The sequence below is a fragment of the Pongo pygmaeus genome, chromosome 16 (assembly GCF_028885625.2).
Source record: "Pongo pygmaeus isolate AG05252 chromosome 16, NHGRI_mPonPyg2-v2.0_pri, whole genome shotgun sequence".
Taxonomy (NCBI): Eukaryota; Metazoa; Chordata; class Mammalia; order Primates; family Hominidae; genus Pongo; species Pongo pygmaeus.
Window position 1 is genome coordinate 22,515,545 of NC_072389.2, and position 27,131 is coordinate 22,542,675.

The window sequence follows — 27,131 nt, forward strand, 5'->3', positions numbered from 1 at the left end:
AAGCTAAAAGGCCAAGTACAGATTCACCTGCCAATGAAGCTCTTTAAATTCTCTCTTCTTTCTCAGGACTCATTGGCTGTAAGTCCATGGAACAAAAACAGAATTTGCTACATTTCAATGACATTGTTTTAGTTGAGTTGTGTTTAACTAACTTGTTGAATGAACTGACACTGTACATTCTCCCTGTAAAATAACAGTGTGTTTTCTATTATGCCTATGTAAGTCTGTTGCCTCAACTTGGCGTTATGTTAACTTATCTACCAGACAGTTTATTTAGGTTGTATTCAAGTTGGTCTTTTGTGACATAAATAAAATCAGTGATGTGATTATAATATAGTGGTACTATTTATGTAAAAATATTTGGGTCTTGAAAAGATTAGAAAAAGCTAAATTGATTCATAGGAGGGCTAAGCAATGTAAAAATTTTAAAAAAAAGTTATAAAATTAGAATAATCAGAATAGTAAAATTTTAACAAGCTAAAAGGTTTTTGCACCTCAATTACTTTTTTTTGTTCTACTTTAAACAGGTAAAAATTTAGAATTATGATTGACTTGTTATGATCATAATTTATACAAAGAAGACAATGTATAGAAACTCCAGTTAATAGAGTAATAATCAAAGGGTCCTGGACTTATATCAAAATATTGGCCAAATAATTTACATTTCTGGTTTTTTTTAACTGCATGATCCTCCTCCTTAACTCACTTTTTAGATTAACTATCAAAAAACTGGTCTCAATTATATTTGAATAGAAGTTTTCTACTCTATTGTTCTCTAACTTGACCATGTTCGGTACCCTTAATTAAAATATATAATTCTTTAGTAAATAGTTTTCATAGATGTTTTCTTTCTAACTGGTTATATGAAAGCTACCCAATAATGGGCAGGTTGAATAGTCGTGGGGTAGGCTCAGTGTTGGTCTGTAGAACGCTACTGTAGGTCTCCACAAACCTAAGACACAGAAACGCACCTTTAGAATTATCTACTTCACAGTAGAACTGTGACAGAACCTGAGGCTTGCCTGACTCCATACTTCTTGGTGTTATTCACAACACCACAGCCTAATTTTGCTTATTTCTTTATTTGAAGAAATCTTGAAAAAGAATTGCGTTCTTTGATTTTTCTACTTAATTAAAAATTTCATTGGAATCAGCAATATCTTTCTGTGATGGCAATTGTATCTCCTAAAAAATCACAGTGGAGATATATTTGGAATAAATATATCCAAATATTGAAGTAGTACATTCTCAAATATCTGAGTAGTATATTCCATAAATTATGTCTGCAGGCTTAGAAATAACCTTCATATAATATTAATAAAAATCAAACTAGCTATTCAAAATATACTCATGGCACTGGACATTTGGAGGTAATTTTCACCAACCATCAATGTCTGTATTCATATATTTATGTGATGGTATTGTTATTTCTGTAGTCTTGGTCAACAGAATTTACTCATGTTTGATATAATTTCCACATACCCATAGCATGCCTTTGGAAGTAATGCAGTGCTTGAAATTTAAGGAAAAAAATATCTGGTTAGGATTCCAAAATGTAAATCATTGAATAAAACAGTGCCATTTACTTTTAAGATGAAGACAGTATTTTGATGGGAGGACATAGGTGATTTTGTGAACAACAAAATAATCTTGAAGCCACATACATATGGTAAATATTCACACTTAGGACTATGTGGGAATGGCAGCAGTCATTTCCAATAAATAACATGTGAAAATCAATAGGACAGTTCCAAAAACACCTCCTGCTTGTTCATGGCATAAAGCCAAAGCTCTGCTATATGAATATTACATATGTTTTTGACAAAACATCTAGTCTTGCACCAGACACAATATTCTAGTTTCCTGAAGAGGAAACTTTATTAAAGCATGTGCTAAGTAAACTATAAGATTCATATTAGAAACTTCAGTCCTATAGCTGTTTCTATTTATTTGGGGTTGGAAAAAAAATGGCATTATTGTACATGTACTTGCTTTATAGTTAAAAAAAAAATGGAGGGGGGCAAAATAAATCACACTCTCAAAGCATCAAGGAAATTTATAGTGGAATTATGAATCATATCATTGTGGGGTCATTTTCCTTTATATCATGATATCATATGAGACCAATGTCAAATGGGATAGGTAAAAAATGGACAAAAAGTTTTTTTTGGGGGGGGAAGGCTGCAGACTGAGTTATTTTATTTCACTATTTCCAGTTTGAAGCTACTATCGTGGGCGTTTAGAGTTATACAAATAACACTTACAAAAAATAAAAGACCAAGACACCCAGAGTGAGATGCATGTCGGGGACGAGGGAGGCTGGCAGCAGGGGGGCCCCGGCGGCTCACCCCAGGGCTCCCCAAGGGGGTGACGCCTGGCTTCATCCACCCAGGAGGCCCAGGGAGCACCAATCACAGTAGGGGCTCTGGCCTAGGCGTCCTGCAGCCCAGGCCCAGGGCTGGGGCTGGACGGGAAGGACGGAAAGAGAGGGCTGAGATGCACCGGCTGGGGAGGGTGCTGAGACGCCCCACCCAGATCACTCACTACTACAGCCAGGCTTGCCTGGGACGCCTCCAGCAACAATATTTCATTTAAAAAAATACTGATTTGGTCATTTTCTGTTTCCAGTCAGGCTAGGGCGAAAGGAAAGAGACAGGAGGAAGATGGCCCCCACACCCCTACCCCCCGCCACCACCACCCTGGCAGAACATGCAGCGGGCAGACCCTGTGGCTGTCACGCCCTGCCGCTCCACCGAAGGGAGCCAGGCTGAGCCTCTGCCACGTGGGAGAGGGGCTGTTTCCAGCCACCACCCAAAAAAACACCCAGGGTCAGTCCTAGCCCACCCGACGGCTTCCCTTCCCAAGCAGGGGTTTCCGGACAGTGCACCAGGGAGGGCCACTGACAGGCTTGGGACACGTGCCCAGCTCCTGGGGGGCTGGGAGGAGGTGGCCAGGAGGAGCAAGAGATTCCAGTTACACTACACGCCCAGGGCTCCCAGCCCCCAACCGTCCCTTAGCCGCTTCCAGAGAAGTAAGGCTCAGAGCCGTCTGAGGTCAGAAGAAAGAGGTGTCAGACTCGCCCCATGGCAGACAAGAGGGCAGGGGCATCTGAAATCCCTCCCAGGGCCAGGCCGCAGCCGCTGACCCGAGAGGAGTAGGGAACCCGGGCGGAGGGGAGAGTGGGGAGTCCATAGGGGCGACAGGCGGGGGCACCGTTTTCTCTGGGGTTTCCAGTTTGAAAGGCAAGGGGCTTGCCTCCCGCCCCGGGGAGCCCACCTGGAGGAGAAGGGGTTAGCAGGGGGGGTTGGAAGGAGCCGCCACGTGGGCAGGGGCGGGGAAGGGCGGGGCGGGCGGGCCCTAGTACTGCCAGAGCGAGGTGCGGTCCACGGTCTCCGCGGAGGCCTTCAGGACCCCTGCGTGGTCGCCCTTCAGGTAGCGCCCGCCCACCTTGACGGCCACCTTGTTGTCGCAGAACTCGAAGAAGAAGTCCACAGGAGGGTCGCCGCTGCTGGTGACCGCGGAGTCACTGCCCACCGTCCGGTATTTGCCTGTGGAGTCTTTGATGTTGTAGGCGCCATCGTTGAACTCCAGCTGGAAGGCGTCATAGCTGGAGCGGTTGGCGTCCAGGGTGCCCCTGACCTTGCGGCAGCCGATGAAGCCGTGCTCCCCGCGGAACACGATGATGGGGCGGTTGATGAGCTTCATGAAGAAGAGCTCTGAGTCCCCTGCTGTCTCCACCGAGGCGGCCAGCTGCCCATTCTTCTTAGATGTCACAAACTTGCCATTGGACGCCCGCAGTGTGATGCGCCGGTCACGCCGCTCAATGTCGAAGTAGCAGCTGGCATTCTGGGTGGAGGCGGTGGACTGCACGCCCCCAGTGGCCGTCAGCGTCCAGTACTTGCCCGTGTGGGTACGGAAGGCACACTTTTTGGTGTCGCGGTAGATCTCCAGCTGGAAGGTCTCCTGGTCGGTCTCCTCCTCCTGATTGGCAGACAGGTCCTTACCCTGGCGCGTGGACACATTCCTCTCGTTGGCCGCCTGCAGCACGACCTGGGCGCAGCTCTGCTCCAGGGCAAAGAGCTCGTCCTTGCCCACCTTGGTGGCCTTGCCAGCCTTGAGCGTGTTGCTGGGCCCCGACGGCGCCAGGTAAGGACCCTCGCAGTCGCGGAAGGCCACCTTGCCGAAGCGGAACTCCAGCGTGTAGCCAGTGGCCGGCTCGGGGCTCGCCACCAGGCGCCCGTCATGGCGCAGGAAGCGGTGGTCGGCGGTCTGCACTCTGTAGCGCTGGTCCTGGAAGGCGAGGATGATGAGCGAGTCGTTGCCCCAGGGCACGTCGCGGTCCACGGCGATCTCGTCGGCCGGCCGCGCGCTCAGGTGCGCCTAGCGCCTACGGGTGACGCTGTAGATGTTGACCTGAGGGTGCATGGCGATGTGCACGCTCCGCTTCTCGGCGGGGGACACCGTCTGCGCGAAGCAGACAGGCGGTCCTCGGTGCCTCCGAAGTAGCGCCGGTGCTCCTCGGACTGCAGCGACCAGCGGCCGTCATCGTGCACCACGATGAGGAAGCGGCAGTCGGGACCGGGCACCTCGCGCTCGCAGGTCACGTTGCCGTCCTTGTCCGCCGCCAGGTAGCGGCCCAGGTGGCTGCGCAGGCACACGGCCGCGCTGCCCGCCTCGTCAGGGGGCTGCTCCGGCGTCCAGATCTGCTTCTTCTTCAGGCTGCTGGCCGACGCGTTAACCTTGAACCCGAATGCCTCGGCCGTCAGGTACTTGTTGCCGCAGTTGATGAGGCCGAACTGGATCTGCACTGCCTCGGCTGTGCAGTTGGCGGTCATGGTGGCGGTGGACGGGAGGCCGAGGTGCGGCCCCGGGAGGTGGGTGGCGGGTCCCCGCGGCGGCGCCCCTGCTCCTTTGTTCGGCGGCGGCAGCCCGCAGGCGCCCTCCGCAGCGCTCCACCAAAATGTTTTTAAAATCATTTCAGTTAACAGATTTAAACAGAGTTTAGCTATGAAGCAATGAGTAATGCAATACAAACTAGTGAAAAAGATGAATAGGGATTAAATGTTGAGGAAAATTGTTTTCTAATGAATTAATTTTGAATTGATAAGAGACAAAGAATAGGGACTTTTAAATATACAACTTTGGTGACAAAGTATTTGTCTACACAAGTTTCTTATGTCTAGTGCCTTCCTTACCTCCCAAATATTATTTTATAACTCTGATAATTTCTAAAAGATACATATGAGATATTCATATCTCAAAAAGTCACCAATATTTTGAACTAGTATCAAAATAAAGAAGTATTTGACATAGGTCTATATACTGGGTTTATACATAAATAAAATACAAATACAAATCACAACAGCAAAGATAATAATTAAAAACTGCGTATTCACCTTAGGGTTTTTAAATAAGCTAATTGTTTTTCTTCTACACAAATAGCTAAAAATGTACAGTGAATGCAAATGTACTCAATTTCTCTTTCTTTTTCTATATTTGGATTGGTTAGTGAAGTGTCACAAAAGTGATGATGCTGAATTTTTGCTATTTTCTCTCTAAAGTGATGTTCTGAAAGAAATATATATATAATTTGCGGTTGTGAAGAAGCCCTTTTTTTGTGCTAATTTATTTCCTTTGTGTACTTTGCAGTAGACATACATGTTAAAAATTCAACAGAAAGAAGAGGATAAAATAATCATGACATTAAGCCCCTTTAGAAATTAGCAATGTTCTCTATTAATAATGGCATGATGATATGCCACTCCATGAGCTCTTGAACCAAGTTATTCATTATTTCTCTGCCACATGGAAGCAGGATATTTGGTCTTTGTCCTATATCAATGCAGTGCCTATGGTTTTGTTACAGAAACCTTAATTTTGCCTGCTTTTAAGTAAAGCAGGTTTTATGCAAACTTCTCAGAGGGCAGCCAGATAACTTTCAAGCACATTTGAAACACCAGAGGTGACTCTGCCAAGTGCCTCAGAGAAAAATACAAACTATGACAAAGACACTTCTTCAACCCATCTTTCTAAAGTTGCTGACTCTACAGGTTTATTATAAGCATTAGACGAAACCAGCGAGAGGCATGTGTCAAAGCTTGAATGTGCAGCTCCAGGTTAGAATGTCAGCTTTTCCTTTGGGTTACTGAAGAAGGAGAAAAGCCATTATCCATGCATGAAACAAAAAGGTATATGGCCAATCAAATGGAAGGCATACTTTTTGTAATCCAATCCCAATATATGCTATTTGCTTTAGTGGGGCTTAAGTAGGTCACTTAAGTGGTTTAGTGGGGCTTAAATAGGTCACCTTCTAGAAGTGAGCAGAAAAATATTTTAAATTAATGGTTATTTTACTATCAACATTTTTTTAAAATTGAAAATGGAACACCGGTTTTATAAGCAGTTTCTTCATTTTATTATTTAATGAGGTGGCTAGCCTTGATTTGAAAGGTTTTTTTTAACATGACTAGCTTTCTGACACTCTAATGCCCATTTTCTAAGACTTCTGTGCTGTAAGCTATTTTAACAAAGGGTAAGTGGTATGTCTTTAAATTCTGATTTTAGAGGAATTCCTAAATTCTCATTACTTTCACATATTATTTTATCTACTGTGAAATGATAACTTTGTCAATATGAAGCTTTTGAAGCTGTCACTGTATTGCATCGGGTATTTCTGTTGGTTCATCAAAGTGAAATGAAATGAAAATGCAGGAAAAACAAATGAATAGAACACAAGAGTAATTCATTTTGGCTGGGTACGGTGGCTCATGCATGTACTACCAGCAGTTTGGGAGCTCAGGAGTTAGAGACCAGCCTGGCCAACCTGGTGAAACCCCGTCTCTACTAAAAATACAAAATGTAGCTAGGCGTCATGGTGCACGCCTTCTGGTACTGGAAGGCTGAGGCAGGAGAATCACTTGAACCTGGGAGGTGGAGGTTGCAGTGAGCCAAGATCATGCCACTGCACTCCAGCCTGGGCAACAGAGCGAGATCCCCTCTCAGAAAAAAAAGAGTAATTCATTGAAACACCAGTTTGGAAAACATCAGGATGCTTTTCTCTTGTTAACTATAACATTGTTGTTGAAAACTCTGCTAAAATTTCACATTCTTTTTTTAAAAAAGGTAAATGAATTTTCATAACATATTGTGCATAAAAATTATTTAAAGTTGACATTAATATAAAACTTATTGAGCTACTTTAAAGTTTTTTTTTGTTTTGCTTCCTTTTTGAACTTTTATTTTAGGTTCAGGGGTACAAGTGCAGGTTTGTTACATAGGTAAACTTTTGTCATGGGGGTTTGTGGTACAGATTCTTTCATCATCCAGGTATTAAGCCTAGCACCCATTAGTTATTTTCCCTGATGATCTCCCATCTCTCTGCCTCCTCTCTCTGAAAGTCCCCAGTGTGTGTTGTTCCCCTCTGTGTGTCCATGTGAGTTCTCATCATTTAGCTCCCACTTACAAGTGAGAACATGCGGTGCTTTTCTGTTCCTATGTTAGTTTGCTAAGGATAATAGCCTCCAGCTCCATCCATTTCCCTGCAAAAGACATGATCTCTGTTCTTTTTCATGGCTGCGTAGTATTCCATGGTGTATATGTACCACATTTTCTTGATCCAGTGTGTCACTGATTGCCATTTTGGTTGATTCCATGTCTTTGCTATTGTGAACAGTGCTGCAGTGTACATATGCATGCATGTGTCTTTATAATAGAATGATTTATATTCCTTTAAGTATATACCCAGTAATGGGATTGCAGGGTCAAATGCTATTTCTGTCTTTAGGCTTTTGAGGAATTGCCACACTGTTTTCCACAATGGATGAACTAATTTACACTCCCACCAACAGTGTATAAGCATCCCTTTTTCTTCACAACTTTGCCAGCATCTGTTATTTTTTGACTTTTTAGTAATAGCCATTCTGGTTGATGTAAGATGGTATCTCATTGTGGTCTTGATTTGTATTTCTCTAATTATCATGAACAGACAGTTTTGAAATTTTTACAATCTTATGAAGACAAATGAATACAGAATTTTCTGAGCTGGGGCTTTTCTGGGGCAAGATTATAGAGATTAACAAAATGAGATTGGGAGAAATTGAGCTACATTATTGTCAAATTTAGCTTGCTGGGAGTAAAAAACAAAAAACCAACAAAACTGAAGTCTTGCACTTAATAATAACTATTTCTGGCTTCCTTCCCTCTGCTAAACATGGATTGTCAGATTTCTCTCTGTGAGTTGTCCTCATCCACCACTAGAGTCAGTCAATGGCCCTACATTGTATTCCCTGGCAATGATTTTGCAATGAGTTTCGTTCAGGTTCTTAACACTTTAAGATAATGTCAACATTCCTCCTTAACTTCTCTCTGCTTCCAATGTCTTCCATTTCTAATCCTCCCTGCACACAGAACAGTTTATTTATCCTTCTTAAATACAGAAAACTACTCTCAATTGTCTACAGGATAAAGTACAACCCTTTTAAACTTTACCAAACTAACTTAGAAAAATAATTTCCCGGGAGAAGCGGCGTCGGCGGCTGGAGCAGAGGCAGCAACCCGACGAGCAGCAGAGGCGGTCCGGAGCGACGGTGAAGATGGCGGCGGCGGGCGGCGGAGGCGGCAGTGGCCGCTACCAGGGCGGCGGCAGTGAGGGCGGCCCGACCACTAAGCGGCTCAAGACTGGCAACGCCGGCGACCAGCACGGAGGCGGTGGCGGTGGCGGTGGCGGAGGCGGTGGCGGTGGCGGTGGCGGTGGAGGAGGCGGGGTGGCGGGAGGCAGCGGGAAGAACTACGATGACCCGCACAAAACCCCTGCCTCCCCAGTTTTCCACATCAGGGGCCTGATTGAGGGTGTGGTGGAAGCTGACCTTGTGGAGGCCTTGCAGGAGTTTGGACCCATCAGCTCTGTGGTGGTAATGCCTAAAAAGAGACAAGCACTGGTGGAGTTTGAAGATGTGTTGGGGGCTTGCAACGCAGTGAGCTACGCAGCCGACAACCAAATATGCATTGCCGATCACCCAGCTTTTGTCAACTACTCTACCATCCAGAAGATCTCCCGCCCCGGGGACTCGGATGACTCCCGGAGTGTGAACAGTGTGCTTCTCTTTACCATCCTGAACCCCATTTATTCGATCACCACGGATGTTCTTTACACTATCTGTAATCCTTGTGGCCCTGTCCAGAGAATTGTCATTTTCAGGAAGAATGGAGTTCAGGCGATGGTGGAATTCGACTCTGTTCAAAGTGCCCAGTGGGCCAAGGCCTCTCTCAATGGGGCTGATATCTATTCTGGCTGTTGTGCTCTGAAGATGGAATACGCAAAGCCTACACGCTTGAATGTGTTCAAGAGTGATCAGGATACTTGGGACTACACAAACCCCAATCTCAGTGGACAAGGTGACCCTGGCAGCAACCCCAAGAAACGCCAGAGGCAGCCCCCTCTCCTGGGAGATCACCCAGCAGAATATGGAGGGCCCCACGGTGGATACCACAGCCATTACCATGATGAGGGCTACGGCCCCCCACCCCTCACTACGAAGGGAGAAGGATGGGTCCACCAGTGGGGGGTCACCGTCGGGGCCCAAGTCGCTACGGCCCCCAGTATGGGCACCCCCCACCCCCTCCCCCACCACCCGAGGATGGCCCTCACGCCCACAGCCCTGTGCTTGTGGTCTATGGCTTGGATCAATCTAAGATGAACTGTAACCGAGTCTTCAATGTCTTCTGCTTGTATGGCAATGTGGAGAAGGTGAAATTCATGAAAAGCAAGCCGGGGGCCGCCATGATGGAGATGGCTGATGGCTACGCTGTGGACCGGGCCATTACCCACCTCAACAACAACTTCATGTTTGGGCAGAAGCTGAATGTCCGTGTCTCCAAGCAGCCAGCCATCATGCCCGGTCAGTCATACGGGTTGGAAGACGGGTCTTGCAGTTACAAAGACTTCAGTGAATCCCAGAACAATCGGTTCTCCACCCCAGAGCAGGCAGCCAAGAACCGCATCCAGCACCCCAGCAACGTGCTGCATTTCTTCAACACCCCGCTGGAGGTGACTGAGGAGAACTTCTTTGAGATCTGCGATGAGCTTGGAGTGAAACGGCCACCTTCTGTGAAAGTATTCTCAGCAAAAGTGAGCGCAGCTCCTCTGGACTGCTGGAGTGGGAATCCAAGAGCGATGCCCCGGAGACTCTGGGCTTCCTGAACCATTACCAGATGAAAAACCCAATGGTCCATACCCCTACACTCTGAAGTTGTGTTTCTCCACCGCTCAGAACGCCTCCTAATTAGGTGCCTAGGAAGAGTGCCATCTAAGCAGGAAGACATTTCTCTGTCCTTTATGCCATTTTTTGTTTTTTGTTTTTGTTATTTGCAAAAGATCTTGTATTCCCTTTTTTTTTTTTTTTTTTTTTTTGGTAATGCTAGGTTCGTAGAGGCTTAACTTTAATGGAAACGCTGGAAGTCTGCAGGGGGAGGGAGAGGGGAACTGATATCTCCCAAAATTAACCTTCACTTTTAAAAAATTGTTGTACATGTGATTTTTTTTTCCTGTTCATACATTTGTGCTGCCCATGTACTCTTCGCACATTTCAATAAAATTGTTTGGAAAATAAACACAGCGCTTGCTGGGGAAAAAAAAGAAAAGAAAAATAATTTCCCATATTTGTTGTCTCAAAGATACTAGAATATAGTGATTTATAGCTACTTATTTTTCCCAAACAAATTAGCCCACTATGAATAACCTCCACAGTCTCCTTTTGTTGTTGTTGTTATCCATCTGAATTCTGCCCATTTAAGGTAAACTGATGTCTATAATTACTCCTGCTCAAGAACTTCTGGAGCCTTCTAACATCTGGTAACCAATTCCGTCTTTAAAGTACTTACTACCATGATTTCAGTTTTCTTGACGTATCCTAACAGAAAAAATAGTACAAAGGGGTCACAAATGCAGAGTAAAAGCTAGAAGGATAGAATGATTAATATTCACAAATTTTACAGTAATAGATGGTTTTATTGTAATTGGAAGTGCGGAGGATTTCTGTGAATTAGTATACTTTTTTTATATACTTTAAGTTCTAGGGTACATGTGCACAACGTGCAGGTTTGTTACATATGTATACATGTGCCATGTGCTGTGCTGCACCCATTAACTCGTCATTTACATTAGGTATATCTCCTAATGCTACCCCTCCCCCCTCCCCTCACCCCACAACAGGCCCCGGTGTTTGATGTTCCCCTTCCTGTGTCCAAGTGTCCTCATTGTTCAATTCCCACCTAAGAGTGAGAACATGCAGTGTTTGGTTTTTTATCCTTGCAATAGTTTGCTGAGAATGATGGTTTCCAGCTTCATCCATGTCCCTACAAAGGACATGAACTCATCATTTTTTATGGCTGCATAGTATTCCATGGTGTATATGTGCCACATTTTCTTAATCCAGTCTATCATTGATGGACATTTGGGTTGGTTCCAAGTCTTTGCTATTGTGAATAGTGCTGCAATAAACATATGTGTGCATGTGTCTTTATAGCAGCAGGATTTATAATCCTTTGGGTATATACCCAGTAATGGGATGGCTGGGTCAAATGGTATTTCTAGTTCTAGATCCTTGAGGAATAGCCACGCTGTCTTCCACAAGGGTTGAACTAGTTTACAGTCCCACCAACAGTGTAAAAGTGTTCCTATTTCTCCACATCCTCTCTAGCACCTGTTGTTTCCTGATTTTTTAATGATCGCCATTCTAACAGGTGTGAGATGGTGTCTCATTTGTGGTTCTGATTTGCATTTCTCTGATGGCGAGTGATGATGAGCATTTTTTCATGCATCTGTTGACTGCATAAATGTCTTCTTTTGAGAAGTGTCTGTTCATATCCTCCATCCACTTTTTGATGGGGTTGTTTGTTTTTTTCTTCTAAGTTTGTTTGAGTTCTTTGTAAATTCTGGATATTAGCCCTTTGTCAGATGAGCAGATTGCAAAAATTTCCTTCCATTCTGTAGGTTGCCTGTTCACTCTGTACGTTGCCTGTTTACTCTGATGGTAGTTTCTTTTGCTGTGCAAAAGCTCTTTAGTTTAATTAGATCCCATTTGTCAATTTTGGCTTGTGTTGCCATTGCTTTTGGTGTTTTAGACATGAAGTCCTTGCCCATGCCTATGTCCTGAATGGTATTGCCTAGGTTTTCTTCTAGGGTTTTTATGGTTTTAGGTCTAACATTTAAGTCTTTAATCCATCTTGAATTAATTTTTGTATAAGGTCCAAGGAAGGGATCCAGTTTCAGCTTTCTCCATATGGCTAGCCAGTTTTCCCAGCATCATTTATTAAATAGGGAATCCTTTCCCCATTGCTTGTTTTTGTCAGGCTTGTCAAAGATCACATGGTTGTAGATGTGTGGTATTATTTCTGAGGGCTCTGTTCTGTTCCATTGGTCTATATCTCTGTTTTGGTACCAGTACCATGCTGTTTTGGTTACTGTAGCCTTGTAGTATAGTTTGAAGTCAGGTACCATGATGCCTCCAGCTTTGTTCTTTTTGCTTAGGATTGTCTTGGCAATGCGGGCTCTTTTTTGGTTCCATATGAACTTTAAAGTAGTTTTTTCCAATTCTGTGAAGGAAGTCTTAGGTAGCTTGATGGTGATGGCACTGGATCTATAAATTATCTTGGACAGTATGGCCATTTTCACGATATTGATTCTTCCTATCCATGAGCATGGAATGTCCTTCCATTTGTTTGTATCCTCTTTTATTTCATTGAGCAGTGGTTTGTAGTTCTCCTTGAAGAGGTCCTTCACATCCCTTGTAAGTTCTATTCCTAGGTATTTTATTCTCTTTGAAGCAATTGTGAATGGGAGTCCACTCATGATTTGGCCCTCTGTTTGTCTGTTATTGGTGTATAAGAATGTTTGTGATTTCTACACATTGATTTTGTATCCTGAGACTTTGCTGAAGTTGCTTATCAGCTTAAGGAGATTTCGGACTGAGACGATGGGGTTTTCTAAATATGCAATCATGTCGTCTGCAAACAGGGAAAATTTGACTTTCTCTTTTCCTAATTGAATACCTTTAATTTCTTTCTCCTGCCTGATTGCCCTGGCCAGAACTTCCAACACTATGTTGAATAGGAGTGGTGAGAGAGGGCATCCCTGTCTTGTGCCAGTTTTCAAAGGGAATGCTTCCAGTTTTTGCTCATTCAGTGTAATATTGGCTGTGGGTTTGTCATAAATAGCTCTTATTATTTAAAGATACATCCCATCAATACCTAATTTATAGAGAGTTTTTAGCATGAAGGGCTGTTGAATTTTGTCAAAGGCCTTTTCTGCATCTATTGAAATAATCATGTGGTTTTTGTCTTTGGTTCTGTTTATATGTTGGATTACGTTTATTGATTTGCATATGTTGAACCAGCCTTGCATCCCAGGGATGAAGCCCACTTGATCATGGTGGATAAGCTTTTTGATATGCTGCTGGATTTGGTTTGCCAGTATTTTACTGAGGATTTTTGCATCAATGTTCATCAAGGATATTGGTCTAAAATTCTCTTTTTTTGTTGTGTCTCTGCCAGGCTTTGGTGTCAGGATGATGCTGGCCTCATAAAATGAGTTAGGGAGGATTCCCTCTTTTTCTATTGACTGGAAGAGTTTCAGAAGGAATAGTACCAGCTCCTCCTTGTACCTCTGGTAGAATTTGGCTGTGAATCTGTCTGTTCCTGGACTTTTTTTGGTTGGTAAGCTATTAACTATTGCCTCAATTTCAGAGCCTGTTATTGGTCTATTCAGGGATTCAACTTCTTCTTGGTTTAGTCTTGGGAGGGTGTATGTGTCCAGGAATTTATCCATTTCTACTAGATTTTCTAGTTTATTTGCATAGAGGTGTTTATAGTACTCTCTGACGGTAGTTTGTATTTCTGTGGGATTGGTGGTGATATCCCCTTTATCATTTTTTATTGCATCTATTTGATTCTTCTCTCTTTTCTTCTTTATTAGTATATTTTTCAAGCATTATTTCAGTGAATCCACGGCTGAGCACCTACTGTAATCTAGGTGCTGCCATCGGCCATAACAAGAAAAGGAAAATAAACCATGGATTACAAGGCCTTCCCTTCAAGGCTGGTGTTGTTTCTTTCTGAATGTCTTTACAGAGAACTCAGTTCTGATTTTGCAGAGTTTTATGTTACATACATAGGACAGAAAATAGGGACTAGGGAAGCTCTGAGATTTCTAGCATGTCTGTTGAATAAATAATACTATTCTTTCAACTTTCTTACTGCTTTCATCTTAGGATCTACAGCACTCTGAAATACTAGTCAAACCTCAGAATACCCCTGTACTATGCTTATGGGTGATCTTTTTTTGAGATTTACTAAGGGGAAAATTTGATGGATCATAGACCGCCAAGCAAGTTCTCTGGAAGATGCAGATCAGACCAAGGAGGAGCCTTTTTACCACAACAGGTAGTCATGTTACTGCTTCAGGACTGCAAGATGTAATACATGAAAATGTGTTCATGTATGTGGCCTTAAAAATGTCGCACAGAATTTGAAAAGTGAAAGCTTATCCTTAGAAAAAGAAAAAGGCTAAAAGCTGGTAGACAGGAGATAGGACTGGACACAGAGAACAGGCTGATATATTCTTAAATGCTGGGCAGACTTTAAAAAAATTCTATGGTCTGTTTTTGCTAACTAGACCCTATATAGTCTTCTTAGTAACATCCCCACATGGAAATAACCATCAGTCTCAGATGGAAAGAATGAGAAATCATCTAAATAGAGATGCAGAAAAGATTTAGCAGGACGAAAAGAACTGAACAGCACAGAGAGATGGGTGATACATAGTTCTGGAATTATACATTCAAAACATAAGCTGGTGAGACATTTAGAGAAAGCACTTTTGCACGCATTTGTCTTCAGCCCTCTGCCAAGAAAGTCCTCTAGCCCATGAAGAAAAGCAATGTTTCAGGACAACCAAGGGTTCTTTGAATCATCTCCTGTGTTCCTGTGGGACTTCCCTAGCCTTTGGATCCCTCACATTGCTCACTGCTCTGTGTCTCAAGCCTCATCTCCTCGACATCCATATGGATTAGCTTTCTGGCTCCCAATTTAGCTCCATTTCCTTGATTCTGACAACTTTACACATAGGTGTGCTGCCGTTTACATTCCACATGGCTCCTCACACATGTGTACAACATCCATTTAATTCATTTCTTTATAATGCTGAAATTCGGTGAGTTCCAACCATATGCTAAGGGCTGTGCTGGGTGCTGGAAATCAGTAGTGAGCAACACACTGATTTTTAGAAGTGTATATGTTGAGGAGAGGGACTAAAATATTAAAAATTATTTAAACAAAAATTATTGCTATAAATGTCATGTAGAAAAACATAGAATATGTGATGGCAAATAACAAAGCTCCTTGTCTAGGGCTTCAGGTACATTGTCCCAGAGGTGTCACCTCTAGACTAAAGCCTATGGCTATTGAATATGAGGAGACATGGGATGGAATAGAGTGGCGAGGACTCCTGGGTACGTGCCTTGTGTGAAATTCCGAGTTAGGAAGGATCTGTTCTCTTTGAGGAGTGAGTGTAGGCTAATGCCACTGGAGCAGATTAAGCATGAGGTAGGAAGGCCTCATCTTGCTTTCCAAGAGGACAAATGCCTGGATAGCAGAAAGGAAAATGAAGGAAAGGAAATGGATTCAACTGCTGGTTAGGACCTGGGGACAATTAGGTTGAGGGTGTGAGGAAAGTGAGGTGGCCACCATGGCTCCATGTTTCTAGATGAAGAAAGGCCATCTGGGCAGCATCTGCCTGATGTTGGCCAAGCCTATGATATACAGCAAACAGGTGACCAGTTTCATTTGTCAAGAATAATATAAATGTAGCAACACTGTCCCCCTTATCACATATTTGTGAAATTAAGAGAGTGTTTGTGTGTGTGTGTGTGTGGGTGTAAGGCGTGGAAGTCAAGAAAAGGCCGCTATCATGCTCTCTGGGTAGTTTTTGAGAGGGGAGGAAAGACCCAGGAAATAAAATGTAAATGAGATGCATAATCATGGTGAAATTTAAAAACGGAGTAGGAAGTAACCATGAATTAGATCCTTAAGGCAGAATGTTCTGGAAGAACATGGAGAGGATAAACAGCTTAGCTGAGTTCTTGATTGCATACAGAAGTGAAACCCTTGCATATATACAAAATTATATTAGTATAAGAAGTCTTTGGTATGATTAAAGTCAAGACATTAAACTTCCTGAGCATATATGGAGTCATTATTTGAAATTTTTGTGTATTCAGATTATAGTTTTATTATTTTTCTGGATACAGTTTTATTAAAATGAAGACAAACTTAAAATGTGGGAATACTGCCTGGAAAGTAGAATCAAATATGTGATAAATTTCTAGAAATTAACAAGTGTTTTCATTTACAGTATAAGCAATTATTGATGTATAACTATGAATTTTTTCACTTGTTTTCTGATCTGATAAACACTTCAAATAATATTTATTTTAAAACTTTTTAATTGATTCAAAATTAATCTGAATAGTTATAACAATTTTTGGATAAAGTTTATGTAATCATTATTATTATCCAAAATGTAAAAAATCCAACTACATAAGGTTAAACCTTTACAGAAGACCACAAACTTATTCAAGCATATTTTTGCTTTGTCAGAAATATTTATCCCTTAATGTCAAACAAAAGATTATAGAGCTAAGTAGTACTTTTCTATGAAAAGAAAAATAACAATGACAACAATGAAAATAAAAATCAGGACTTAAGCTAAGAAAGAATGGAAAACCTTAAGGAATATAATAGTGACAGGCAATTTTAGCATTAATTATGTAATCTCTTATTTAAAGTTAAACATAGCTATGAAAAACCTGAAACATTTTCTTGCTGAATGTGATCTGCCAGCTGACTAGTGAGAAGGTTTGGCTTCTAAATAGCTTAAACTTCGCCTGGAAATGCAGATTGTCGGTATTTTCTCTGCCCTCCAAAATTGTGATAATGAAATCTTTTAGTCTTCCCATTTCTGTTATACATAAATATGATAAAACAAGAACATGAAAATATGTTTGCATTGCCTTAGGATGATGCATTTGAACTCAGAGTCTTCATATAATCATCATATTGTCAGAACTTCTACAATGACAGTAGTCAATGCTGAGAGCAAAAGGAATCCCAAAATTCTTCCATAACGAACTGTATTATTAGCAAAGATTTATCTAACAATTTCAAAGTATTTTATAGTCTAAAAATCACATACATTCACACATATGTATTATTTGAAGAAATGCCTAAGAAAATGAAACCAAAGTTTAAAGAAAACACATTTTTAAATTTTAAAGCAAAGATCATTTATAGCTCTAACTAAAATGTTAAATGCCTCTTAAGTGTGTCTACGATTCATAGGCCAAGCAGACATTATTCCTGACGGCTTTTATTTCTTGACAATTTTTGCTCACTTGAAATCCCTAGAAAATATGCCCACCAGGTTAACAACAATTTTAGAATAACTTATGAATTGGCTTTTAGGTAAAGTTTCTGAACATTCGTTGTTGAGCTACATCCTGCTCCACACATAAATTATGATATGAATTGTTCTACATGTAATAGATATTATTGTTACATGTGATCAAGTGTCACACATGTCCCCAAATACCTGTTCACCTCCTCCGCGTGGCTGAATGGCAGAAGTTTTAGAGCAACTACCCCAAAGCAGCAATGTCAGCCGTCTTCTCCAATCTTCCCTATACTTCTTGCAGCTCTCTCATAGATGACAATATGCCCTTCACCAAGATCCATCCTTTCTTAATTATATGGAAAACCTCAATTTCATAACCCATGAACAGAAAGGGGAAAAACCTCTCATTCTTTTACTCTCTGCAGTGCCAAATACAGTGTTAGATTTTTCACTTTCTGCCTCTCTGACCCTGTTTTCCTGTGTCTTTTTCTTTCTCTTCTCTCTTTTTTAGTGATCAGGTAATTACCTCTGGTCCATATTGTGGCCTCTTTTCCATAGTTTTATTTTCCAAGTGCTCTCTGCACTATCAATTCCTCTCCCCTCTAGATTACACCAATTCTCTGTTTTTTAGTAGCTTCACTTTGGAAACACCAACACTGGCGTTTTTATGAACAGAGTACATTTCCATACACCCACAGACACACACATGCACACACACACACACACACACATACACACCTCTGTTAAAGACGTTGAAACCCAGAAAGTTCTAGAAAAGTAGATCAGAGATGTACTTTCTTTCAACAAATTCAAATTTTGGCCAAAAATATCTTTTTGTGAATACTTTGTAAATGTATATCCTCATCTATTGAAAATTATGCATAATGTTTCCAATTGTGTTGAAATGCTTCAGTATAGGGTAGCATTTTTTCCTATTTTCAGTTAAGAGCTGAATAGAACTCAATGCCAAGAAGGAGTGACAAGTGAGATCCCTTCCTGAAGCAACTATGAGGGGAATATAAGGTCCACAGTGTAGCTCCTTTTTGAAATATGATTAACCATTGAATTACACTAATCTCTTTGTAAAACCCTGCGTTATGGTAGCGTGTGTAGTACTGGAAATTTAAGAAATATATGTAATTCTTCTATACACTTAAAGTTTTTGTCCAAATGTCAAATGATAAATTATATATGCTGAACACTGATGTTCTCCCTCCAAATTGCACTAAAAGTGCTCTGCAGCATAGGAAATGGAAATTTTAATTCATTAGTCCACTTATAACTTCAAGTTAATCTTCTTATAAAATTGTCTGTCTTGGATGGGGAATATCACACACCAGGGCCTGTCGTGGGTTTGGGGGAGGGGAAAGGGATAGCAGTAGGAGATATACCTAATGTAAATGACGAGTTGATGAGTGCAGCACACCAACATGGCATGTGTATACATATGCAACAAACCTGCACGTTGTGCACATGTACCCTAAAACTTAAAGTATAATAAAAGTAAAAAATATATACATATTATTTACAATATCATAAAAATAAAATACCTATAAATAGAAAAAAAATTGTCTGTCTTACAAAGTATATTTACACATCAATTTACTAAAGTGAAATTTGAACATTTGTAAGAATTGCTATATGTATACAAATATTGATTATGTATAATTAGCATTTTTATTATTGATAGCATTTTTTTAATTAGAAGAAAAAACAAGGTTTATTATATGATGAAAAGGCAGCAGAAACATGCAATTGCGAGATTACATCTTTAAATATTCACGGATGTCTTGTTTCCATTTTATTTACCCCAGTTTCTTAACTTACTAATCTTGAATTCAGCAAATGTTTATATATGGTGGCTATGTATCATTTACAATACATAGTAAAATTCACCGATAACTTGAATGAAGCATTACAGGAAGTATCCTAAACAACACTAGGAAAAAAATATATTGTTAATATATTGAAAATTACAAAAGAAAATCCATCCCTGTTATGCTAAAATAATGAAATTTATTCTTTGTAATTTCCTAGAAGTAGATGGATAAAGAAATTTACAAGTTTTTGGTTAGTATATTGTTTAACTTATTTTTTATTTTTTATTTATCTTATTTTTTTAAGTTTTTTGAGATGGAGGCTCTCTCTGTCGCCAGGCTGGAGTGCAGCCTATTTTATGATCTCAGCTCACTGCAACCTCTGCCTCCCGGGTTCAAGCGATTCTCCTGCCTCAGCCTCCGGAGTAGCTAGGACTACAGGCGTACGTCACCACGCCCAGCTAATTTTTGTATTTTTAGTAGAGACGGGGTTTCACCATGTTGGCCAGGATGGTCTTGATCTCTTGACGTTGTGATCCGCCCGCCTCGGATCACTCCCAGAGTGAACTTATTTTTGCAATGTGAAGCAATCTAACATATAGAAAAGGGAAGCACATAATATTCTTTTCACTCACATTCTAGTGATGCCTTCTCATTTTCAGCAGAGCAATGCTTGGAATTTTATATGATTGGGCATTTGCACTTTATAGCAACAAACTGATCAGTTGGTGGGGTGCCCAGATAATATGTGCTAATATTTCATTTATACTGTACTTAGCAGGAAAATTATTGGAGACATGTCAGCTTATGTGTGAAATACATTCAAGGTCAGAATACAAAAATCACAAGTACACACAAGGCATTTAGCATAAGCTTCCTGACCTGGCTTTGAAGTGTTACAACAGAGATTATTTGCCTCCAATTCAAAATGTCTCTTCCCTTAAATTAGGGACATAAATGGGACCATATTTTTCAGTGCTTGAGAAAGCATCCTTTTAGAGCAATGGTACTGAATTAAGAAATTCTGGTTCAGAATACAGTGGAATTTAGTGTCCCATGGACAACCCTTCAACATTTCTTATTTATTTATGAACTCAAAATCAATCCTGTATATTCAGAGCAGACACAAATAATGGCTGAGATCTTTTACAGCTCAGTTGGCTTGATTTTTCTAGGCATAGATATACTATTGCTTAGGATCATAGAAAGAGCACTGGGGCAAGGGTCTGGAGAGCTGAATCCTAGTCCTTGGTTTGACTCTTACAGGATGTGGGATTAGCCTCTATTTTCCTATCTGTAAGTACTTTTCCTTTCTTAGAGTTGTGACTCTAAGGATTTTATTTTTATTTTATTTCAACAGAATTATATAAAGTTTTAATTTCTCATCTCCTCCTTCCACAAACATGTAAAAACTAAACACTGTCCCTCAAATATCTTGTTAATGCCTCTTTCTTTTCATTAATTTTATGGCCAAATTACTGTTGTTCTTGGGGAAAAAAGTAAATGACAAGAGCAAATCTCCATCATTTTCAAGCCCCAGTGGTAAATAATGTTAGCAGTTTTGGATGGATCCTTTCAGAAATTTTCAGTATATATATATTCACATTATGTGGTGATGAAATTATTCTCTACAAACTCAATTTCTACTCTTCTTTTTGTAATGCAATATTTATTGACCACATTTATATTAACATATTCTTTATAACATCTGCATAATATTCCATGGAATGGTCATTTTATGGTGTAGCTAATGAGTTTATATTAGTGGACTTTTTTGCTGTTAGAAATAATACTGTAATAAGCATCTTCATATATATTCATCTATATTGATTCTTAGTGTAAATTATTAGTGGTGCCATGGCTGGATGAAAGGAAGTGAGTGTTTTAATTTGCCACATATTTGCAATGGCTTTTCAAAAATTTGGACCTATTATACTCTCACAGGTAGTGCATTAGCATATTTCTTTCCTTTATCTTTGCTAAAATTGAATGTTTTACAACTAAGATTTTTGTTAATCTGATATTCTTACTGTTTCAATTGACATTTTTTAAACAGTTATGATTGAGCTTGGAGTTTTTTTCACATGTATTTTAATTATCAACATACTTTTTCTGATTAACTCAATAATTTTTAGTAAGTTGTCTATATGCTATGATTTCATTTTTACCACCTACTCCACTTTGCAAATAAAAGAATAATGTATTGTCAATATGGATAATTTGGAAAATGTACAAAAGTTAGCAAAACAATCAAACAGGAAGCTGAAGAAAGAAGAAAAATGCTGCTATCTTGATAAAGTAAGTCAAAAGAAAATTCTCTCAGATTTGGTGACTGGCAGGGTGATCTAAAGCCTAGAATCTTACCACAGACCCAATCAATCACCAACTACCGCCAATTTCTTCCTCTAATATATCACATTCTCTCTCTTCTCAGTCCTTTGTGCTCACCATGGTATTTGATTTCTGATTATTCTTTCTCCAAACTAGCCCTAACTTGCAACTTCCACATGCAGTCCTCCACAATACTGCCAGAGCAACAGCTACAACTGTATAATTGAAGGCATTGCCCTTCTGGGTTCTCTATATTGTTTGCCATCTTTGACAGATAAACTAGATGAGCTCTTTTTACAACACTCAGAGAATGTTTTGAATCCACATTTCTAACATCTTACTCACCTATTTGAATCAGTTCCCTCCCCCTCCCTTGTATCACATATTGTCTCTGATAAGAATAAGTTGAGTTATTTGTAGTTCCTGAAGAATTTCATGTTCTTATAACATTAAATTTTTTCCACACTATTTGTTATAACCAGTTTACCTATTATTTCTGCCAAAAAAAACTTATCTGAATTTCAGATCAGATATTACTTTAGGTGAAGACTTGCAGTCCGACTTCCCTTACCTGAGATAGGTATTTATTGTTTCCTCATCTCACAGGACTTTGCAAATCCCACTATTATGGTAGATAGCATATTAAAATTTAAATTGCTGGCTTGCATGTCTATTTTTCTACTCAGCATGAATTCATTCGCAGTAGTGATCATGTCTTTGGTTCTTAACAAAAGTGGTTTTCTTTGGATTTTCCAGAAGCAGAACCTAAGAGAAGAATTCACGTAAAAATAATTTATTAAGGAAGGGCTCCAGGGTAGATAAATAAGGCAACTAGTGAAGTAGGGCAAGGAAGACAAGGAAGTCAGGCAAGAGTGTGATCACCATGCAAAGCCCAAGAAGAGCCTTGAGACTGATTCCGCAGGGAAACTGGAGTGTAAACTAAGCTTCAGAGCTATTATAATCCAGACTATGGATTTGAGGCTTTAGTCAGTATCTTTCAGTCACTGGTTAGTGGAAATCTCAAGGGGATATAAACTCCCAGACACTTCACACCCTTTTTAAGCAAGGGCCAGTAGCTCCAGTAGCTGAATGGCAGTTCTCCAAAGGAAAAAAAAATCATGTAGGCACTCAATAAATTTTGAATGGCTGGCTGGCAGGACAAATGGATAAATGACAAATTACACAACTTGGGGTTGCTTAAAAGACAACAGGGGGACATTGAAGACTTTTGATGAAGACAGTGGTACCCTCAAAATGATAAATTGAGTAGATTAGTTTAGAAGCATTGAGTAGAATACATTAATGGAAGGAAAGTCAAAATGCAGGAACAGTATTTAAAAGAAAATTGCCATGGTGATAAAGGCCAGTTCTAGCGTGGAAGCAGCAGTATGCAAGGTAGGACATGCCTTGGATTCATACTGCAAATGAAAATTTCATCATTCTTGATGACTGTCCACATTTGTGAGATAAAAGAAAAGAGCAAAGAGTGGGGGTTTTGTGCTCAAGTGACAATAGGATTGCTTACAGAAAAGGAAAGCCTGAACACATGGGGAGTTGAGATATTAGGATAGGGTGGGGGCAGAGATAATGTTAAAAATTGAGCTCTAGATGTGATGAGAGTCAGTAGGGATGAGCACACATATACAAAGCAGACATATTGGAAAAGTGTTACTTGATCTTGGAAGACATGATGGATTGGAAATATGGATGTGAGATTTAACAGTTAAGACAGCAGAGCTGGGAGGTCGAGGTGGGCAGATCATGAGTTCAGGAGATTGAGACCATCCTGGCTAACATGGTGAAACCCTGTCTCTACTAAAAATACAAAAAAATTAGTCGAGCGTGGTGGCGGGCACCTGTAGTCCCAGCTACTCGGAAGGATGAGGCAGGAGAATGGTGTGAACCCGGGAGGTGGAACTTGCAGTGAGCCAAGATCGGGCCACTGCACTCCAGCCTGGGTGACAGAGCGAGACCCTGTCTCAAAAAAAAAAAACAAAACAAACAAACAAACAAAAAAAACAGAGCTGAACATGGAATGGGGAGAGGGAAACTTTAAAACAGAGGTTATGGAACAAAGATATTGAAGAAGAACAGGACTATGACAAATGTCATATGGTGATACAGAAAAAGAGGAGATAGGAAAAGGTAGAGGAGAAACAGGACTTAAATTCACACTGCATTCTTATCTTACTCTAATGGCAATTTAAGCTGGTATAACTTTTCTGAAAATCAATTTGATAATAAATACCAAAAATGTTTTAATATTTGGATATTTTATTCCAGCAATCTTACTTTCATCTCAATAATCCTAAGAAATCAACTAGAAATAATCATGTTAGCAACAGTGTCAAAATCGTAGTCTAAATGTCGAGTAATATGAGAATATTATTATAGAACCAAAGGGTAAAATCTCACATAATCATTACAGTCTATGATTTTAGACACTATTTAATGCCATAAAATTATTTTATAAATATTGTTTGAAAAAATAGGCTATAAAATATATAAACCAACATTACAAAATTTATTTTGTTTATATTATGTGCATATGTGTAGATATGGATGGTATGTATGCAATCTCATTTAGTGTGTATAATTTATACACAAAATATGAATGTTGACTATTGAGTCTTAATTGATTATGATTGTCTATTTTTTCAAATTTTTCCGATTGAGCATAGTAGTTTTTATGTTTTTTGTGTTTTTTGAGAGAGGGTCTTGTTCTGTTGCTGGGAGCATAGGTGCACGCCAATACCCCCCGCTAATGATTTGTTATTATTACTACAGATGTGGTTTTACTTTGTTGCCCAGGCTGGTCTCAAACTCCTGAGTCAAGCAACCTTCCTGCCTTGGCCTCCCAAAGTGCTGTGACTGCAGGCATGAGCCACCCTGCTTGCCCTGAGTGAGTTACATTTTTTTTTTCTTTTAAGTGTAAGTGGATGGTGAAAATAGAATCATAGAAGACCTTCTATCTAATATAGAGGTTGCTACCGATGTTAACTTTGAAATAATTATAAATAAATAAAAATAAAAATTCAATTCTTTAGTCAAGAGCTGAATAGCTATGTGTGGTTGGTTAATACTGTGTTGTGCAATACTGATTTATAGAATATTTCCATCATAATAGAAAATTGTGTTAGATTGTGTAGACTAAGAGATCTGTCAGGCAGATTTTTCAGAAAAGAAAGTAATAGAAATTCTAGAACTAAAAGTAATACGTGAAATAGCCTAAATTAAGAATTCAATGGATAAGATGCAGAGAGATCATTAAATGCAAGAAAGGGAAGAAGAAAACATCAATAATGAAAAGACAGACAAAAACAGAAAATATGTGAAAGGAGATAGAATAGTACATAATTTTCTATTAGTATTATGCATGAACTTGTGTTTGCATATGTTCATGTTCTTATATATATATATACTTCTTGCTGTTTATTCTAGAGAAATGACGTGCATATGTGTGCCTAGATGTTTCATCATATATGATTTCTGATCACTAGAAACACAGAAACATCAAAACTGTTCATCGTCAAAGCATTAGGTTCATGAATTATTGTTTATTCAAACAAAGAATCCTGTCGAGCATCCAAAATGAATGAAATATGTGACTCAAGAACATAAACAAATTGGAAAACAAAATGTACTGTAGGTAAAATCATACACGAAGACTATATGCTTTATGGTTCCATTTATATAAACTTAAAAGGAAATTCTTAAGAGTGGTAACTAAATATAATAAGTAATTATTGCCATAAATATTTGAACAGTGTAGTTACTATTCCTTCAGTGGAAGAAAGGGGGCTGTGACTGGAAGAGCAGACAGAAGGCTTCTAGAGGGCTAACAGTGATGGTTTCATATACAAGCAGTGGTTCCTTGGCTTTCTTTCCACACGGGTTTCTTTCACTTTCTCTGATTCCTTCCACTCTGCCTTACCACAGGGGTTTTGCACGTGCTTGTTCCCATTCTGGTAGCCTTCCTTCCTTTCCTTTTCACTCTCATATCCCAGATCAGCTTTCACTTCCTCAGAGAACATCAGCCCTACCAGATGTGGAAAAGCTACCTTCGTATATACTCTCTGAGGAGGACATTCATTCCTTCCATCAGAGTATGCTTCAGTTTGTAATTTTGTAATGTCTGACATTATTGAAGAAATTGCACCAAAAATGCAATTGGTATGACTTTCACCATTGAACCTCCAATGTCTTATACATTGGCTAATAATGGCTTCTTAAATTAATGGATGAATATGGTTAGACAAATTGAATTTAAAGAGTCTGTATAACATGCACCTCTAGTAAGCGGGAGGATATAGGGACCAGTTGTTCCTCGCAGTTTTCTGTCTAGAGATAGGGAGTCATGAATAAATAAGGGCTGGCATAGCTAATAGTGTATTTAACTGCTCTGGAAGAGGCAAAAAAAAAAAAAAAAAAAAGTCAACCAAATGAAAAGGCAACCCAGGGAGTGAAAGAAAATATTTGCAAACCAGATGTCTGTTAAGGGGTTAATATCCAAATTATATATGAAACTACAACTCAATAGCAAAAGAAAAACCTGGTTAAAAATGGGCAAAGGACTGGAATGACATTTTTCTTTTTTTATTTTATTTATTTATTTTTATTATTATACTTTAAGTTCTAGGGTACATGTGCACAAGAATGACATTTTTCTAAAGAAAACATAAAAAATGGCCAATAGGTACGTGAAAAAATGGTTAACATCACAAACCATCATGGAAATTCGAATCAAAATCATAATGAGATGTCATTTCACACATGTTAGGATGCTTCAAGTTCCGGGATACAGGTGCAGAACGTGCACGTTTGTTACCCAGGTATGTAGCTCAGTGCGCGTGCGCCGGGTAGTGGTGCCCTGCGGGCTTTCCGTACTCCACTCGCGGTAGGTCCCCGCCGCTATTCAGTTGTCGGGCTAAATAGCCGACCGGGTGTGCGGCTAGTCGCGGGCTCTCCAGGAGCTCAGCCTACCGGACGAAGCCGGCGGCGGCGGGGCGGGGACGGCGGCACGGCGAGGACGGCGGCGCACCGGGGCAGCCCCGCGCCCTGGCCAGGTAAGCTGGAGAACCTTGGCTGCCTCACTCGCTGGCGGCGGCAGCCTGGGGCCGCCCGCGGCGCCGCGGGGACCCGGACGCGTGGGGGACGTCGCGGAAGCTGCAGACCGAGAGCCCCCGAGCGCTGCCCTGCGGACTCGGCGGGGCTGCGGGGAGGCCGCCGCTGGGATCTAGGGGTGCAGCCCGGCGGCCCTACGCCTCTTCGACCGGCCCATCCTCCTCCCACGACGGGCGGGCGGGTGCGGCGGGGTCCAGGCGATGGCTTTCGCATCCCGGGAGGGGCTCACCGCGGCGAGGGGCCACCCGGCGCGGGCAAGTGGCGCTGGCTGGCGGGGCCGCCCGCTCGGGTCTCGCCAGGCTGGCCCGGCCGCTGGTGCGTTCCGCTGCCCCGCTTGGCGCCGGCTTCAAGTCCTGGTGCAGGGTGGCGACTGCTGAGTTTGGGGTCGCTTCTGGGTTCGCTGCCCCGGGAGAACC

At 40.8% G+C, this 27,131-nt stretch overlaps 1 protein-coding gene and 1 pseudogene across 1 annotated transcript; one reads left to right on the forward strand and one right to left on the reverse strand.

The window, feature by feature from the left end:
• Window positions 1–3,357: 3,357 nt before the first annotated feature.
• Window positions 3,358–4,853, reverse strand: LOC134738379 (fascin-like; annotated as a pseudogene).
• Window positions 4,834–10,398, forward strand: LOC129014233 (heterogeneous nuclear ribonucleoprotein L-like). Its single transcript, XM_054451416.2, is given in 6 exon segments — window positions 4,834–4,999; window positions 6,502–6,532; window positions 8,501–9,519; window positions 9,522–10,118; window positions 10,121–10,213; window positions 10,216–10,398. Coding segments are annotated over 6 exon segments (1,971 nt in total). The 3' UTR covers window positions 10,281–10,398.
• The last annotated feature ends 16,733 nt before the right edge of the window (window positions 10,399–27,131 follow it).